Here is a 17,689-nt window from a genome sequence, read left to right on the forward strand (position 1 = left end):
TTTTCTTTGTTGATAAGCTTATAACATCTGCTTTCTGAATTCTGTGTTCCCCATTCTCTCAATGTCTTCCTCAGTGAATTATGAGTTTGGCTAAAGCTTTTGCTCCTTTGCAGAGAAGTGTTCAGTGTATTCATTGTGCCATGGTCTCTTTTTTTTGCTCTTGGTCATTGTACTTGTGGTTATCAGATTCTTCTCCTTGGGGTAGGTTTCTAAGCTCTGTCACCCACAGGTCTACAGTTTAATTTTAACTATTGCAGTTGGTACATGGCTTTTTGTTTGCAGCCAATTGTGCCACTCCCTCCAGCGAGTATAGGTCTGTTCTTATGTCAGATTTCTGCCATGGTCTGTGTAGCTCCTACTCCTGGCTCACCAATCTCTACCTCCTGTGATACTGTGCTGAGGCTGCACCGTTGTACAACCTTTCTCCCAGTTCTGGTTGGAGCAGGTCCTAGGATTAGGGATGACACCAGGTGTTCTATATAGCTAGTTTGCTGGTGGTGGTGATCTTGCAGGAACCTGTTGGCTGTTAGGTCTGGGTGCCACACGGACCTATTTTGACTTGTAGGATGCCGAAGTCAATATTATTTTCCCTGTGGGACCAGTGAGATACGTTGATCTCAGTGAGTTCGCTCCCAACTCAGCACATATGCAGCTCACGGTTGTTCCTGCAGCCTTAAAATCTTTCCACTATGTACAAAATGGAGTCTGATGTGTTACTGGAGTTCTTAATCTGCTGGCCATCATGTCTGAGGGCTATGTGGATTTATGTTGGATGGAACCTGTAGGATGCCTCCAGGTACCCCTCTGCCGTTGTTCTGTCCTTTCCTGTTTCCTGGAATGTGCCCCTCTCTTCTTCACACTGGCTAATGTTTCTCCATCTTTTTGAATGTGTTCTTACCATATTCTACATCTTGATCCTCCTGCTAGCTTTGTTTTAAACCAGAGTGCAAATTGTAAAGTGTTATTTCTCCTTCATTTTAGGCTCTTTCTGGTGGGTTAAATGTTTTTTCCTCCATCCCATCCCAACTCAAATGTTGCAGATGTAACATGTATGGGGAGAGGCAATTTGGTTTAGGAGCTCTTGAGGGTGACGTTTTCAGGAAGGAGTTAGTGCAATTAGAAGAATTGGAAAATATGCCTCAACTTTCTTCTCTTTCCTACAATGATATGATGAGGCCAAAAGCTACAGTCTTGGACAACAACCGAATATGCAATACCTTGAACTTTTGTTTGCCTGTTTTTAGAGCTGTGGGTCATAAAGGTCCTTGGTCTAAGCCATCCAGCCTATGGTGTTTCAAAACAGCATTCCAAACTGACCAAGACAAGGTTTTACTCATTGAAGCAAGGCCATCTTGTAAGGGGATGTGCGTGGTGATGTTTGTGTTATGTGCATGTGTGTGTTAAGGTATGCGTACACTAATGTCTGGAATAGGCTCTCTGGATTTTATACAAATTTTTGAAATTAATTCCTGCTGATCACAGACAGTGAAAATAAAACTTTACGAAGAGGTTCTAACATACATTGTTTTACTTTATGTATTTTAAAAAAATCACAATTAAATCAGTTGCATACCGCCCATCCTGAACATGCAATTAATGTTGGGATTATTTGCAGAGATGAGGGTAAATTTATTGGGATGTATGAGGGATGGTGAGGAACTCAAGGGCTGGCAATGGTATTAAGTTCTTTTCAACTTGTGCCTGATGTGAGAAGGTGCAGACATGGTATTTCTGGAGCCCAGCAAAACCTGGAACCAGAGGATATGGGCTGCCCAATCTATGAAGCCATAGAACCAGGGCAGTAGAAGGAGAAGGGTGTCATATGTGTGTGGGATAGAAATATGTTTTCTTTCTAAATGGTGCTTTTCATTCTTCTGCTTCTACCTCTGACTAGGCCCAACCAGAAGCCACTGGGTCATAGAGCTTGGCTGGTGTTGTGGTTCGTAACCAACTGCTTTTGAGGGGAGAAGAAGAAGGTAGAAAGAGGACCTATGAGGCATCTGAAGGAAAAATGCCAGATGTTTTCATTATGACTCATTAGGAGGAACAGCAGTTCATACATGTGGCAGAAATAGACTTTCCAAAGTGGTATGAGAAAAGCATGGCTTGGTTAATATCACAGAGCCCATAGGTGGGGGAATATCTAACATAGTAACCAAGTCCCTGGAAAGAAGGAGAAATGGTGTCAGAATTTCCTATTGCATAGAACAGTCTCAGGGAGAAAAGGGGGTGTGGTGGGAACCTTTCTTCAGTGTGCTGAAGAAGAATAGGAAGTGGCTGTCGTGAGAGGGACATGGGGAGATAGAGATCGGCTCAAGTGTAGCTGCTTTTTACCAGGGGGAGATAAAGTTGTTCGATTGTCTGGGGGCAAATGTAGATGTTGGAGAATGAGGGAAGAAGTTATGGCCAAGATTCCAGAGGAAGCAGGAGCAGCTGAGACCATTAGCTCTGTGAAGCAGAACAGACTTCTATAGAGGTATATGAGAATGTGTCATGGATACTTGAGTAGAGAATAAGTGGTTTCTAAATACCACCTGTCACTTTTTATTCCCTCTAAAACGTGAGGCAGAGTCATCTGCTGATAACTGAAGGAGGAGGTATCAGAAGACCAGGGAAATTTGTACCTGTCTTGGTGAGGAGCAGATGGAGGGGATGAGTCAGAAAACTGAGGACTCTGCTGAGGCTGATAATGTCATTGGCTGCACTGCAAGGGATTAGGGAAGTAGAGGGGTTAGGGGCTTGGGAACAGTATACTATGGTGGAAGATTTCAGTGCTGACTCGGACATACTTGTGCACCAGTGATCATGCTCGGTTATTTACAATAGCATATAATTGAAAACAGTTTATTGTTCATGAAAAGATGACGGTGGAATTTATGTATATATATGTGTGTAGATAGATGATGATTATTTGGCCATAAAATTAATGCAATTTTGATCAATGCTACAATATGCATGGATCTTCAAAAATATTTTGTTTAGTGAAATAAGATAGCCCTGTAAGGATTAAATGTCATGTCATTCCATCTATATGAGATATTTAAAATAGGTAAATTCGTAGTGACAACGTATAATAGAGATAACTAGGAAGAGAGAGGGTGGATAATGGGGAATTTTTGTATCATGGTCCAGAATTTTTGTTGGCAATGTTAAGAAATATAGAGGTGATAAATAATATAATGAATGTGGCTAATGCCACTGAATAATTAAAATCAACAATATTATGTTGTGTGTACTTAAACACAATACAAAAGATTTCCACAAAGATATTCTAGATGGTAGCAGAAAAGCTTTTGTAGAAATGAGTCTGGATTCAGAGTGGAGGTAAAGATAGTTGGAATTGAGCAGACAAAGGAAGGGTGAGGCCAGGGCTTGGATGATCCTGCAGCAGTAACTTCTCTTCCTGATATCCGTCTATCCTCAGGGGCAGCACGTGTGCCATTAGCAGGCCCAATGCATCAAACACATGGAAGACACCAACCAAACTGGGCCCATCCACTTCCACTTCCGCCCCTTCTCCAAACTCCCTGAGGTGCAGGTGTTAATTTTTGTGATCTTGCTGGTTCTGTACGTGGTCAGCATCAGTGGCAACGTGTCCATTTTCCTCCTCATCTGGGTCAGTCGTGGTCTGCACACCCCCATGTACTTCTTCCTGGCCAACCTGGCAGCTCTGGAGGTCTTCTACTCTTCCACCATTGCCCCGCTGACTCTGGCGAGTGTCCTGGCCTCAGAGAGCACCCTCATCTCCCTGCCGGGCTGTGGAGCCCAGATGTTCTTCTTCATCTTCCTGGGCAGTGCTGACTGCATTCTGCTGGCGGTCATGGCGTATGACCGATTTGTGGCCATCTGCCATCCCTTGCGTTACAGCGTCCTCATGAGCTGGGGGCTGTGTGTGCGCCTGGCTCTGGGGTCCCTGTTGCTGGGCTTCATCTTGGCCATGCAGTTGACAGTGCTCATCTTCCAGCTGCCCTTCTGCAGCAGCAGCAAGGAGATCAGCCTGTTCTACTGTGATGTGCTCCCCGTCCTGCGGCTGGCCTGTGCTGACACGCGTGTGCACGAGGCCACTCTGTTTGTGGTCAGCGTCATTGTCCTCACCATCCCCTTCCTGCTCATCTCTCTGTCCTATGTGTTCATCGTGTCTGCCATTCTGAAGATCCGTTCTGCTGAGGGGAGGCACAAGGCCTTTTCCACCTGTTCTTCCCACCTGACTGTGGTCCTCCTCCAGTACGGATGTGGAAGCCTCATCTATTTATGCCCCAGCTCCAGCTACTCTCCTCAGAGGGGCCGGGTAGTGTCTGTGGTGTACACATTCATCACTCCAGTGCTGAACCCCTTGATCTACAGCATGAGGAATAGAGAACTTAAGGATGCTTTGAGGAGAGCAGCAACCAGGTTCTTGTTCTAAACTCAGAGTTCTGTGGATGCTCCTCTTCTCCATTGCTGGAGATATATGGACAGGCTGCTTCCAAGGTAAAGAGGTAGTGGCCATCAAGTGCTTGATTTTATACTGCTATTCTTTGTTGTGCTAGGTTATTCTAATAATAGTATCTAACATTGTCTGATCCTGCACATTGTGATAACAAAGGAGAGGAAGATAAAAGCTGTATAAAAACAGAATCTTTATTCTGCCCATTTCAAGCTACATTGGTGTTCACTCCTGGTTGTCATAAATTAAAGTACTATTTGTATTATTGATCTAGTTATTCAGCATCTTTGTTGTTTGCCGATAATCTTTGCCCCATGCTGCATAGGTGGCTGATTGACCTTTTTATATTTTCAACCAGTTAGATTTTTTATTTGAATTTTCTATGTAAGCCTTCAGTGTTATGAATTTCCATCTGAGCAATGTCATACAAAATCACATAATTTTTTCGTATGTTTTCTCCTTTTTCATACATAATATTCTCCAGCTTCCTTTGTGATTTCTTCTTTGGTTTATTGGCAGTTGGGCAGTATGTTGGTTAGTAAATTTTCACAAACTGAGCTAAGCCACAGTTTTTGTAGTCCTCATTTTTCTAAAACATTCCATTGTGGTCTGAGAATATAACTGGCTTTTAAAAATTCTTGCAATTCTTTTTTAAATTTTTAAAAATTTTTCTGTTGCGTATGTTTATTTTCAAGTGACAATAGTTATATACCATTATGGGGTACATTGTGACATTTCAGTATATGTAAATAAGGTTTAATGATTGGTTCATAGTATTTGGCTTATTCATCTATGGTGACATTCTTCATTTCTTTATTGTAAACATTTGAAATTCCTCTACTACTTATGTTGAAATATTTACTTAGCTTATTTTAAAAGAAAGATTCATTGTATTTATTTGAATGGTAGAGTCAGAGAAAGAGAGAGGTCCGCTATATTCTGATTCACTCCTCAAATGATCTCAATGGTTAGGATTTCATTATATTCTTTGTTTTTTAAATATTTTATATTTTGTTATTATTATTATTATCATTTTATGATAAAGTTCCATAGGTTTCTGGTATTTCCCTTATCCCAGGCACAATTCCCACCCCCACTTAGTTCCTCTATATCATTACTAACATATAGTTCTTCATACACAATCATATGTCCATCATTGCGGGCATGGACAATGGCAGAGAGTCCAGCATCCTATTGTCAAGATATAGTGAACAGTTTCCTTGTAAGTCCTTCTTTGTCAGGAAGCAGAAACGCATACCACACTGCATCCTCATATTTGGATATGTTAGTCTCCATTTCACAGCTACTGTACATCCCCTCAAATTAAAAGTCATATACAAAATCAACAATAGAAAGAAAAATAGAAATTTACAATGCCATGAAGTTAAATGACATGTTACTAGATATGACAGTCTCCATTACACAGCTACTATACATCCCCTTAAATGAAAAGCCACAAAACAACATCAGGGAGAAAAAAGAAATGAACAACACCATGAAATTAAATAACATGCTACTAAATGACTAACATGCAGCTGAAGAAATGAAAATCAAGAACCTTCTTGCAGAAAGTGATGCTACTGTATGATCTATGAGTCAGTGAAGATTTAATCAGAAGAAAGTGTTTTGAACAGATGAAACTAAGAGAAAGCATCAAAACCCATGCGATATAGTTTCTGCTGATTTTTTGTTGGTGAAATGTGTCTCTTCTAGACAACAAATAGATAGGTTTTGTTTGTTTGTTTTTTTAATCCGGTCTACTAATCTATCACATTTGATTGAGCTTAACCCGTTAACATTCAGGGTTAATATGCATCGGTGGTACTTTGGTCCTGTCATTTTAGGAATGGGTTGTTCATTGGTTTAGTCTTCTGTTGTCATTTTACTGGGATGTTTTTCACATTTGCCTTTGGTTTTGGTGGGTGCTATTCCTCTTCTCTGTCAAGAGAGCATCTTGTAGTATCATTTGTAGGGCAAGTTTGGAAGAGGCAAATTCTTTTAACTTTTCTTTACTGTGGGAGAATTTTATTTCATTTTCAAAGACAAAAGAAAGCTTTGCTGGATATGTTATCCTTGGCCGACAATGTTTTTCTTTTAGGATCTGAAATATGTCACTCCATTCTCTTCTTGCCTGCAGAGTTTCTTGTGAGAGATCTCCTGTGAATTTAATGGGCATTCCTTTATATGTCAATTGATTTTTTTTTCCGCATACACATTTAAGGATCTTTTCCTTATGTTCAATTGAAGAGAGCTTGATTATCATGTGTCTTGTTGAAGATCGCTTTTGATCAAGCCTGTTGGGAGTTCTGTGCCCCTTCTGGATCTTGTTTCCCAATTCTTTCTCTAGATTAGGGATTTTATTATTTTTTTTACTATTTCATTAAATATATTTGTAAAACCAGTTTCTCTTTCTGCAGCTTCTGGGACTCCCATAACTCTTACATTTGGCCTCTTAATAGTGTCTTTCAATTCTTGAATACTTTTTGTAGCTTGATCTAGCTCTGTTTCCAGCTTTTTGTTTGCTTCCTCCTGATGACAGAAAATATCTTCCAATTCTGAGATTCTTTGTTCTGCTTGCTTCATTCTATTTTGGAGACTCTCCATTGTGCTTTTAATTTGCTCTACTGTGTTCATAATTTCTGATATATCAGCCATGATTTGCTATATTGCTGCTATTGCTTGTGTAAAATACTTCTTAAATTCTTTGAACTCTAGTATGTGCTTCTCATTGTTGATCAGAAGCTTTAAAATGAGTTTTCTGAGTTCTGTGTCCTTCATTTTCTCGATGTCTTCTCGGTGAATTATGAGTTTGGCTAAAGCTTTTGCTCCTTTGCAGAGGAGTGTTCAGTATATTCATTGTGCCTTTGTCTCTTTTTTTGCTCTTGGTCATTGTACTTGTGGTTATCAGATTCTCCTTGGGGCAGGTTTCTAAGCTCTGTCACCCATAGGTCTACAGTTTAACTTTAACTATTGCAGTAGGTACATGGCTTTTTGTTTGCAGCCAATTGTGCCACTCCCTCCAGCGAGTATAGGTCTGGGTTCTTATGTCAGATTTCTGCCATGGTCTGTGTAGCCCCTACTCCTGGCTCACCAATCTCTACTTCTTGTGATACTGTGCTGAGGCTGCACCATTGTACAACCTTTCTCCCAGTTCTGGTTGGAGCAGGTCCCAGGATTAGGGAGACACCAGGTGTTTTATATAGCTAGTTTGCTGGTGGTGGTGATCTTGCAGGAACCTGTTGGCTGTTAGGTCTGAGGGACACATGAAACCTATTTTGACCCATACGATGCTACAGTCGGTATTACTTTCCTGCGTGACCAGTGCAATCCATGGACTAAGTGAGTTCTCACAAGCTCAGCACATGCGCAGTTCACTCTTGTCTCCTATAGTCCTAAAACTTTTGCCACAGTGTACAAAATGGAGTCTGATATACCACTGCTAGAGTTCTTAATCTGCTGGCCATCATGTCTGAGGGCTATTTGGATTTATGTTGGATGGAACCTTTAGGATGCCTCATTGATGCAGTTCACTGAGTCAGAAATGAGTTTACTCCCAGCTCAGTGTATGTTTAGTCTTTTCCCTTGCTTTTGTCTGCGTAAGCAAAATGGCCCCCAATTCAGCTCTAGGGTGTTGTCTGGGCTGTGAAATGCACCCTGTTCTTGCACTGCCTGTCTGGGATCTGCTGCTCTGTCTCTGCTCTTGGTCAAATCAAATGGACCAGCAGGATTGACAGTTCTTTGGATTTACCTCCCAAGCTCCCAGTGAAAGTCCCTTCCCACCTGGTTGCTGGTGGAGTTCTGGCTGCTAGTGGAGTTCAGATCGCTGTTAGCTGAATGTTGCTGGAGTATCAGTCACTGCAACACCACACCGTGTTTCTGCTGCTTTCCTGTGTCTGTCAGTCTCCAGGTACTCCTCTGTTGTTATTCTGTCCTCTCCTATTTCCTGGAATGTGTCCTCCCTGCCACATTTTGATTAAATGTTTTCTGTACATTTAAACATGTCCTTACCCTATTTCACCATCTTGATTCTCCTATTTGAATCGTACCTACAAATCGCATCAAATCTGTCAAAATGTAAGAGTTGGGATGGTGATGAGCTGAGACAGGCATAACAGTGGAACTCACTGATGCTGACTGGTACTGGGGCTGGTAACAAGCAGGGCAGGTCAAGGCAGCAGCACCCACATGAACACCCTAAAACAAGGTGTGGGGTGGAGTTGGATTGCACCAGCTTATACAAAGGCTGAGACAGCTGTGTAAGGCCATGCTATGTAAGGGCCTAGCACCCACTGGCATGTGTGAGATCTGGGTCTGAGAGTGGGCTGTGTGGGGGAACTTGGGAAACTCCCCTAGTGGGTCTTAGCTCCTGCTGGTGAGCATGTGGTTCAGGCCTGGCAGTCAGGCAGGCTGAGCAAGGTAGCTCCAACTGATGGTAAATGTGTGTGTTGGTTTTTGAAGGGGGCAGACTGGGCAGGGCTGAGCAAACCATAGCAAGTACTGGCAAGTGCAGAAACCAGGACAGAGCCAGGGCATACCAGGCTAGGCTGTCATACCTGCTGGTTTGCGTGAGCCAGGGATGAGATCATACTGAGTAGGGCCAGGTGCATCACCTGCCAACAAGAGTTAGGACTGGGGGCCGGCTGGGCCAGACCAGGCTGCAGCTTCAGAAGGCAAAGGCCAAAAGAGGTGAGGGACTATTCCAAGCTACGTTAGAGCAACCACTGGCACATGGAAGATCTGTGGCTGGAATCAGGCCTGACAGGAGAGCTAAGGGGAAACCATGGCTGGGTTGTGGGTCCCGGTTGTGGGTCCCATTGGTGAGTGTGGGGGTCAGAGTTGAGGCTGCTGTCTGGTCTGGACATGGCTGTAGTCTCCCTTGGCACAAGTGTGGACTGGGTCTGGAGCATGCGGACTGGTCAAGGCCCTAGCACCCTCTGGTGCTTGTGAGAACCAGGGTCGGGATAGGATGGACTGAACTAGGTCTCTGCCCTGCTGAATCATGTGTGAGCTGTGTCTTGGTGTGAACCTGGCTTTGTTGGGGTGTAGCACCTAACAATAAGAACTGAAATGTGTAAGGGCCAGTCAGGAAAGGTCACTGTTCCTGCTAGGACAGGAGGTAGACTAAGTAGGGCTAACTCATGGACTCACTGGTGTGCACGAGTTCTGGCATTAGGAGAGGTTCTGATGAAGGATCTTTAGAACTCCTCTGAAGGGACACAGTTCCTGCAGGTGAGTGCAAGAACCAAAAGAGGGAGCATCCCAGACCAGATCAGGTAATGGTACCTAGGGGCTTACCTTTGGCTCAGGTTGGGGGTGAGCAAGGCTGGGCCAGTTCTTATCACCCACTGGCAAATCTGAGAGCCAGAGAGGTGTGTGGGTTATGCCAGTTCGGGCTGTAATACCAGCTAATTCACATAAGGGATGGGCTGGTGGCTGGCTGGGCTCACTAGGCTGTAGTCCCCACCAGTGTGAGCTGGAACTGGGGGCGCCAGGCTACAGCACTCACTGGCAAATGCTGAAGTGAGACGTTTCATGCCAGACTGGGCTGCAGTGCCTAACCAGCACACATGAGACCCTAGGGAGAGTGAGCTAACCCGGTGGGGAGGGACTGCAGGGAGCTCCCCTGCTGGGATACTATTCCCATTGGCGAGCCTGAGAGCTGAGATTGGGAGCAGACCAGTCTGGGCAGGTCTACATCACCTGTTGGCCTGCATGTGAGCTGGATCAGAGACAAGCCAGGCTGGACAGAATGTACCTACTGGTACATGCATAATCAAGCTGGCAGATGCTGGCATGGGGAGAAAACTCTGTTGAGATAAACTGCAGTACCACCCGAGGAGTGCAAGATCTAAGAGTGGGAATGAGCCCATTAGGGAACAGTGGGCACCTCTCTCTTAGGTTGCCACTCTGTCTAGTGAACGTGAGAACCAGGACTGGGGCAGGCATGGCTAGACAGAGAGTGGCACCCGCTGGCAAGTGTGTGGGTTGGATAGTGGGACTGGATGGGTTGAACTAGGCTTCAATGCCAGTTGACACATGTGATTGCTGATTGGATGTGGGACAGACAGAACCAGTGTGTTATACTTACTGGCAAGCTCGGGAAGCAGGGGAGGGGGCAGGCCTGCTGGGGCTTATTATGGGTTGTTCTGACTAGGCTGCAGTTCCCACTGGTTTGCGTGGGAGCTGAGTGTGTGGTGGGCAGGATTGGGCTGCAACATCCATTATTTTGTGTAGAAGGCAGGGTTGGAGATAACTGACCACTGTGTGCAAAGGCTGATTTGGGTGATGGACTGTGCCAGACCCTGTGTTGGCATGCACACACAAGAATGAGCTCTGGGATACCTCAGATAATGTTTCTTTGGGAATCCCCCGCAACTGAACCACTGGACTCACAACTCAAACCATGGGGAGAATTTTGGGTTCCATGGTCTTACTGTGGAGTGCATGTGTCAGAGTTAGGCCTCCTCAGTGGCTCAGATGGAGCAGTGGCCAGCATATCCAGATGCACTTGGGGGATATGGCAGTACATTGGAGCCCGCAGAGGACACATGGTACCATAACAGAGGATGAGGATGAAGGACCAAACAAATCAATCCACTACCCCAACCAAGAGTTGGCAGTGAATACCTAGGCAAATGGAGACTCTAAGGTTGGCTATGTCAACCAATGGAGTCTAGAGATTTCATCATGATTGGACAGGCAAGTTCAGCAGCAATAAAGAACTGTTGAACTATCGAAACCACTTTAGCAGGACCCTTGAAGCATGCCCCATATCAGGGACCCTGGGATGCTTGGAAGGCTGGGTATAGCTTCTCCCCTTATTTTTTTCCTACCCTGAGATACAGGAAGAATAAAGAGAATGTGCGAACAATGGTCTCACCCACTTTCCTCTAGCCCTTGACCCTTGATACTTTAATCAAATATATAAAAATTATGAAGAGTAAAATTTTTACAATTAAAACAGCTCTGAATAACATGATGTGCATCATCATCACAGCACATTACTTAAAACACAGTACTCCGCTCATGGGTATTACACTCATCCTTCAAACTGTGTCAGTTCATACATGGTACGTTTATACTTCAAGCCGTGTCAGTTGCCACTGCAATTGATTTTAAGATTCACGATCCAGGAAGAATCTTCTTTTTTCCTTAGAAGGAGGATCAAAGAGCCCCTAGAGTATTTGTGTGTAATTAGCCAACTATTCTTTGATTTATTAAAAATATTTATTTATCTATTTATTGAAAGGCAGAATGATAGAATTAGTGCTTAAAATAGAAGGAGAGCTCTTCTATGTGTTAATTCCTTCTTCAAATGGCTACAACAGGCTGGGCTAGCCCAGAGGAAGTCAGGAATCAGGAGCCAGGAGCTCCATCTTGGCCTCCCAGGTGAGTGGCAGGAACCATGTGTCTGGGGTCATTGCCCATTGTCTCCTGCAATCATCAGCAGGAAGCTGGACCACAAGTACCGAGTAAGTAGAGACTTGAGCCAGGCACTTGGTTGTGGGATGCGGGTGTCTCAAATGACATCTTAACCCACTTCAGCACAAGGCCATCTCTATTTGATTAATTCTAGAAATACTTGGCAGCTTAGGTACCTAATAGTAACCATGGAAGGTAAATAGTGCTTGTTACTTTTAAGCCAGGGAGAAAGTTGTGTAAACCAGTAACTGCAGAACAACACAAGGTGTGCTTTTAAAAGAGATACAGTCACTGTTGGGGGAGGTCCCCAGAAACCGCTGGAGACCATTAGGTGAACTGGAGGACCCATCAGTCTTGAAGGAGGTGAGGCAGTTTTGCATACATTACCTGGAGGAAGCACCAACCAGGTGGGTAGAGAGGTTCAGGGAAGAGATGGGTTTTGGTGAGGTTGATGGTAGACCTAAGTGGTGTGATAAACTTTAAAACATTATATCAAAAGAACAAATTCCAAGCATCTCATACACACAGTTTTTAGGACAAAATTATGCTTGCCACCCTGTCCCCTCTTTCCTCCCATTTTAAAATTTTTGTAATGACATGCCAACAAGACAAAATTTTAAAAGTAGCTGGAACTCTTCAAAACTATGGAAATTTGTACCTTGAGAGCACTTGGGAAAATAATAATAATAATAAACCAATGACAAAAAAGTGTGTCTTGGTTCACAAAGGTTATGAACCTTTTTCTGCCAAGGGCCATTCGTAATATGAATACCATCACTCACAGGTCATGCAGCATCATCAGCTAAAAAATCCACCTGCTATAGATCTGCTGAATTCTGCTTTCCACCTGCTGCTGCCTTGGCAGGGACAGGACACATGATTTTATAGGGCTGATGTGGTCTGGATGCACCCCCTCCCCCATGCAGGTTCTCTGATTTTAGTGTAGTCTGCACCTTTTGTTGCTGGTTTCCAACTCTGTAAGCTGTAGGTACTTGATAGTGATGCAAAGGAGTCTTGTGTAGAGATGAAAATGAATTTTGTTCAGTGGAAGGACAATTGATCTCCCAGTACCCCAGAACTCAATTTGCATTTGTGAACATACTGTCTTCAGCTTTCAGTATTCCTGTAGTACCTTTCCTTGCTGTTTGGATTCTTCAGTTAGCTTTAACTCCTTGCTGGTTTCCCTCATTAAGTAGGGAAGGAAACATCTAATGCCTGTTTATAATCCAGCATATAATTTGTGTGTATATACAAAATAATATATAAATTATTAAACATATATTTTATGTTATATATACATATATATATAAAGCACGTGGAGAGCTGTTCTCATCTCTGTTATTCTAAGAGGTATTTGTTGTCTTAAAAGGCGGGCAACTACCCATCCCTACCACCAACATTTTTTGAACATCAAACAAGTGGAATCTTATTCATTCACCTCTCCCATTTATGGCCACCAGGGGACGATGTTACAGACCTGCCACTTGGCCCAGCAAGCGCGGAGCTGAAGGACCGGCGGCAGGGCGTCCGACACCGGATTAGCCTGCGGAAAAGCAGGGCGGGGTCCAGAAGCCGGGCCTTGTTTCTACCGACAGACCATATCTTTATGGTCGTCCGTGAAGGCACCACGTAGCAAGCTCGCAGAGGAGGGCAAAGTCCCCTTCGAATCACAAATGGACTTCACAGCCTTTTGACCTGAGGGCTTTAAACGCTCTTGAGAATTATGTCAGCGGTTCCTTAGTCCCATTGACCGAGCTCTTCTCTGCTGGGGACACCATGGGTGCCCTGAGGAGACAAAGAGGGGACGAGGCAGCCAAGGAGGGGCAGTGAGAAGACCCGTTGCCCTTTTTGGCAGCTGCAGGACCACCCCCCAACCCCCAGGGACCTCCACAGCACGTGGAAACGAAGGCTTAAGCTTTCCAAGGCCAACATCTTGATCTTAAAACCCATCTGTGCGTTACGCGTCAATTACTCCTCTATTGCAGGGTCCCTAGCAAATTCCATGTTTCCCCAAAACCGCCGATCTCGCTGCGCGGTACCGTTGGCCAAAAGCACCCAGATCCTCATTCCAGTTCTTGGCCCCTCCTCAGTTATACCTGCCCACACCACGCCCCAGTCCCCCATCCCCCTAGTTCTGGCCTCGCGAAAGCAGATCCCGTCCCCGGGGCTACTTTATCCCACCCTGCCCTGACACCCAACTTGATGTGGCCCACAAGTTTATTTCGAGGCGCGGGGGTCGGGGGTGGGATTGTCGCTGCCTGGGTGACAGAAGGCGGCGAATCCTAACGGGAAAGGCGGACCGAGGCAGAACCCGGGTCTTCGCGCGACCTCGAGTTCGCGGCGCGAGATCGGTCAGCTGCAGCTCCTCCACTCGGTCCCCTCGGGTGCCGTGGGTGTCCCCGAAAGTGAGGGGAGGAGGAGCGCACAGCCTGGCGCGGGCCCTTTAAGGAGGAGCCCGGGGAGCGGCGCAGGTAAGGGGCGGGCCGGCGGCTGAGCGCGGCACGTCGACGCGCGCCCGGGATCCGGATTTGGAGCGCGGCGTCGGCGGGGGCCGGAGGGGGCGGCGCGGCGGAGCCTGGGTGGCCTCGGACGCTCCTCCCGGCCAGCGGCCGCCGCCCGCCTCCACCTGCGTCTCGAGCTCTCCTAGCTGGGACCGGCCGCCACTTCCGGCCGCTCACCTGGGGCGCGCTCACCTGGGAAGCGCTCCCCGCCTCTGGGCGCCTGGGCAGCAGGATGAAGGACCGGCTGGAGCAGCTGAAGGCCGTGAGTCGGGGCCCTGGGGAGTCGGGGAGCTGGGGGCTGCCGTGGACAGGGTGTCGGGGACTGGGGCTTCCCTGATTTTATTTTTTACTCCACTTGGAGTCTGGAGGGGGTGCCAGGCGCCAGGCCCGCCCTTTAAGCCCCGCGGCATCCCTCTCCTCCCTGCGGCGTCATGTGCCTGGTGATTCACCGCTGACTGCGACTTCCCTGACCGCCACCAGCCCTCCCACCTCCTTCCTCTCCACCCGCAACCCCTCTGTCTCCAAAGCAGGGCAGTGTCTGTCCGGGGCTGGGAGCCAGGCTGGGGTGGGGAGAGCTTGTGTCCAGGGGAGCTTATGGGTGGAAGGTCGGGGGGTCGCCTCACCAGCTGCCTGCCCGGTGCTGCTGGCCGTGCTTTCTCGAAGTCTCAATCAGCCCCCTCTACCCTCTTCCCGTTGCCCTTTTGAGGAGCAGCTCAGAGTTCCCAGGGGGCCTCCCCAGCCGTGAACTGGGCACGCAGTGGGGATCTGGAGGTCTGAGTTTTGGCCTCAGCGCCTTCTTGTGGGACAGGAGTGGTGGGCAAAAGGCTACGCAGGTGGAGCAGCTCAGGAGCCGAGGAACCTTAGGCCAGCTTACTTTGTGGGGCCTTTGTTTGCTTATCTGTCAAATAAGGATGATTGCACCTATCTCAGATTTGCCCGCAGGATGACATGAGGTAATGAGACTGACTACAGACAAGCCAGTGGTAAAGCTTGGGTTTTAAAGTCGCTTCTTGACATAATGAATAGTTGATGAGTGCATTCTGTCAGGCTCTAGGATCCCAGAAACAGGGGCTGGACCTTCACAGAATCTGTCCCTTGGCAGTCAGTGTGCCTGGGTGCTTGTTAGAGCAGGTGAGGCTCAGTGTATTGGGGAGTGCACCCAGCACCCTAGGGTTTGGGAAGCACCCTCCTGGATGACACGGGGTTTCTTCTCCAGCTCAGTGGCTTACCGGCTTTCCCTTACAACCTCCAGTCAGAAGTTTTACCATCTGTAAAATGAGTCATTTTGACAGGTTAAAGTGGGAAAGCAGGGGGAAAGATACTTTGTATGGTCTTCATGCATGGCAGATGCTCTTTGGGGATGAATGGTGAGAACTGTTGGCATGAGGTCCTGGTTGTTTTGGTAAAGCTTGTGTTGGGGACTTATTGGGATGAGGTCACGACTGGTTTTCTTGGGGTGATACTTCTGTGGCTCTTCCACCCGCTCTGAGTAGTAGGGCAGCAGAGTGACCAGGGGGCTGGGGACAGGAGAGAAGCAAAGGGACATTGGCTCCTCGTGGCGGGGGAATCTCCTTGCCCCACACTTGCTCATCGCCAACAGAGCTGTGACATCCTGACTCCCCAAGGGACAGAGCTGATTGCCCTGTGTCTTACAGACACAAGAACTAGAGCTTGCCCTGGGTAGGACGGAGGGACCTGATGCGTGCTTTCCCTTCTGTCACACAGCTCAGGGGAGGCAGCAAAATGAGTGCTTTCAGAGCACACGGAGCAAGCGTGGAAGAGTGCAAGCCGGATGGCATAGAGGCTGCTTTCTTCCTGCGTTAGGGTAGGTGTTTCCAGAGGAGGAGCCTCCACAGCCCATTTGGTAACCTGTCAATAGAGCAAAGTGGCTTCACTGAGCTTTGCGTTGCATTCTGCAAATGAAGCCAGGGTGTGTGCGAGGGTACCCAGGCAAGCGCTTTCTCTCATCGCTGCCTCTGGGAAAATGGAGCTAATATGCTTCCTGCTTTTGCTTTAGCCTCTAGGGGATGTGGTGAAAGTGAAAGTGTAGGCAGTGCTATTATTCTGGGTGTATTGTTCTGGAAATCACAGGGTGGTCTCTGTAGTGGCTATTTTTTTTTTTTAAAGCAGGGAGAAGTGTGGGGGTGCACAGCAAAAAGCACTGGGTTGCAGATTCAGAGGCTTCTAACTGTACCCTTGCTGCGTGGTAGCTGTGTTCCTTTCTGCTGCTTTCCTTCTCTGCTTTTTGATTCCTCTTTTTTTTTTTTTTTTTGCAAAACAAGGAATTCCATTGGTTTCAGGAGCCCCTTCTGGCATTGTTATTGGTTTGCATGGAGATCTTTAAGATTTACGTGGGAGGCCCAATGTGATGGCTCAGTGGCTAAATCCTCACCTTGCAAGTATGGGGATCCCATATGGGTGCTGGTGTGTGTCCTGGCTGCTCCACTTCCCATCTACCTCCCTGCTTGTGACCTGGGAAAGGAGTAGTGGATGGCCCAAAACCTTGGGACTCAGCAATCCTGGCTTTGGATCAGCTCAGCTCCGGCCATCACGGCCATTTGGGGAGTGAAACAGCACACAGACACTCTTTCTCTCCCCCTCTCTGTAAATCTGATCTCTCTTTCCAATAAAAATAAACAAATATTTTTTTTAAAAGACAGATTTATGTGGGATTTTGGAGTCAATTCTACCTTCTCTACTGCCTCCCTCCCACAGGGATCCCATCGCTGCCACAAGATGTGCCATGTTCTCTCTCTGGTTCTTGTTATCAGCCAAAAGGCCTTTGTTAACCTGCATGCAACAGAGTTTGCATGGAGCAGCCTGTGCAATCTGCAGTGATCTTTTTAAACCTTGGGGGAGGGGAGGTGATAGCTGAGGGTTAGCTGGAGAGCTGTCATGTGCAAGAGATTAGCTTTGCTCTGTGTGGATATTAGAATATGTGGGGTTGGCGGGTTGAAATTCCGAGTCTGTAAGAAAATACTTCTGGAGCTGTCCAGGGAGGGGGTGGCCTGGCTAGGGAGACAGTGAGCCCTCCAGCATAGGAGGTGGATGGGCAGGCAGCTTGTTGGGTGTGGAATGTTCTAGGAATTGGAGCATCTGTCTGAGGGAGAGGCGAACCGGATGGTTGAAGATCTCTATCCATCGTGAGATTGTACGGTTCTTTGAGATGCTTTGTTTGTAAGCCTGTGCTAAGGCTCTGTGGTGCATGAGGACTGAGGCTTTATTGTTGCACCTGTAAAATGGGTCTTCGTCTTTTTTCCCCATAGCACCCTTGTCAGAGTGAAATGAGAGGGACTCACCCACCACAGAAAATGGAGTGCTCCGGACTGCTGGGAGCAAT

The 17,689-nt window shown here is 46.6% G+C and overlaps 2 protein-coding genes across 4 annotated transcripts in view; both read left to right on the forward strand.

Moving 5' to 3' along the window:
• The first annotated feature begins 3,466 nt into the window (after positions 1-3,466).
• Positions 3,467-4,405, forward strand: LOC121172298 (olfactory receptor 10V1-like). The gene has a single exon (XM_041004149.1). The coding sequence runs from the start codon at positions 3,467-3,469 to the stop codon at positions 4,403-4,405; it is 939 nt and encodes a 312-aa protein (XP_040860083.1).
• A 9,650-nt stretch (positions 4,406-14,055) lies between these two features.
• Positions 14,056-17,689, forward strand: part of STX3 (syntaxin 3) — a 43,635-nt gene continuing 40,001 nt past the window's right edge. Inside the window, exon 1 of one of the 3 annotated variants that reach the window (XM_041003981.1) lies at positions 14,056-14,611. In XM_041003981.1, the coding sequence (XP_040859915.1) occupies positions 14,582-14,611 (30 nt within the window). In that variant the 5' untranslated portion in view covers positions 14,056-14,581. The remainder of the gene's footprint in view (positions 14,612-17,689) is intronic. The other 2 variants (XM_041003980.1, XM_041003979.1) reach the window with 2 other exon arrangements.

The sequence above is a fragment of the Ochotona curzoniae genome, unplaced genomic scaffold (assembly GCF_017591425.1).
Source record: "Ochotona curzoniae isolate NIBS_2020 unplaced genomic scaffold, NIBS_Ocur_1.0 scaffold_3171, whole genome shotgun sequence".
NCBI classification, from domain to species: domain Eukaryota; kingdom Metazoa; phylum Chordata; class Mammalia; order Lagomorpha; family Ochotonidae; genus Ochotona; species Ochotona curzoniae.

Coding starts and splice junctions, on each gene's coding strand:
- LOC121172298 (XM_041004149.1), top strand. CDS start 3,467: ATGGAAGACACCAACCAAACTGGGCCCATCCACTTCCACTTCCGCCCC.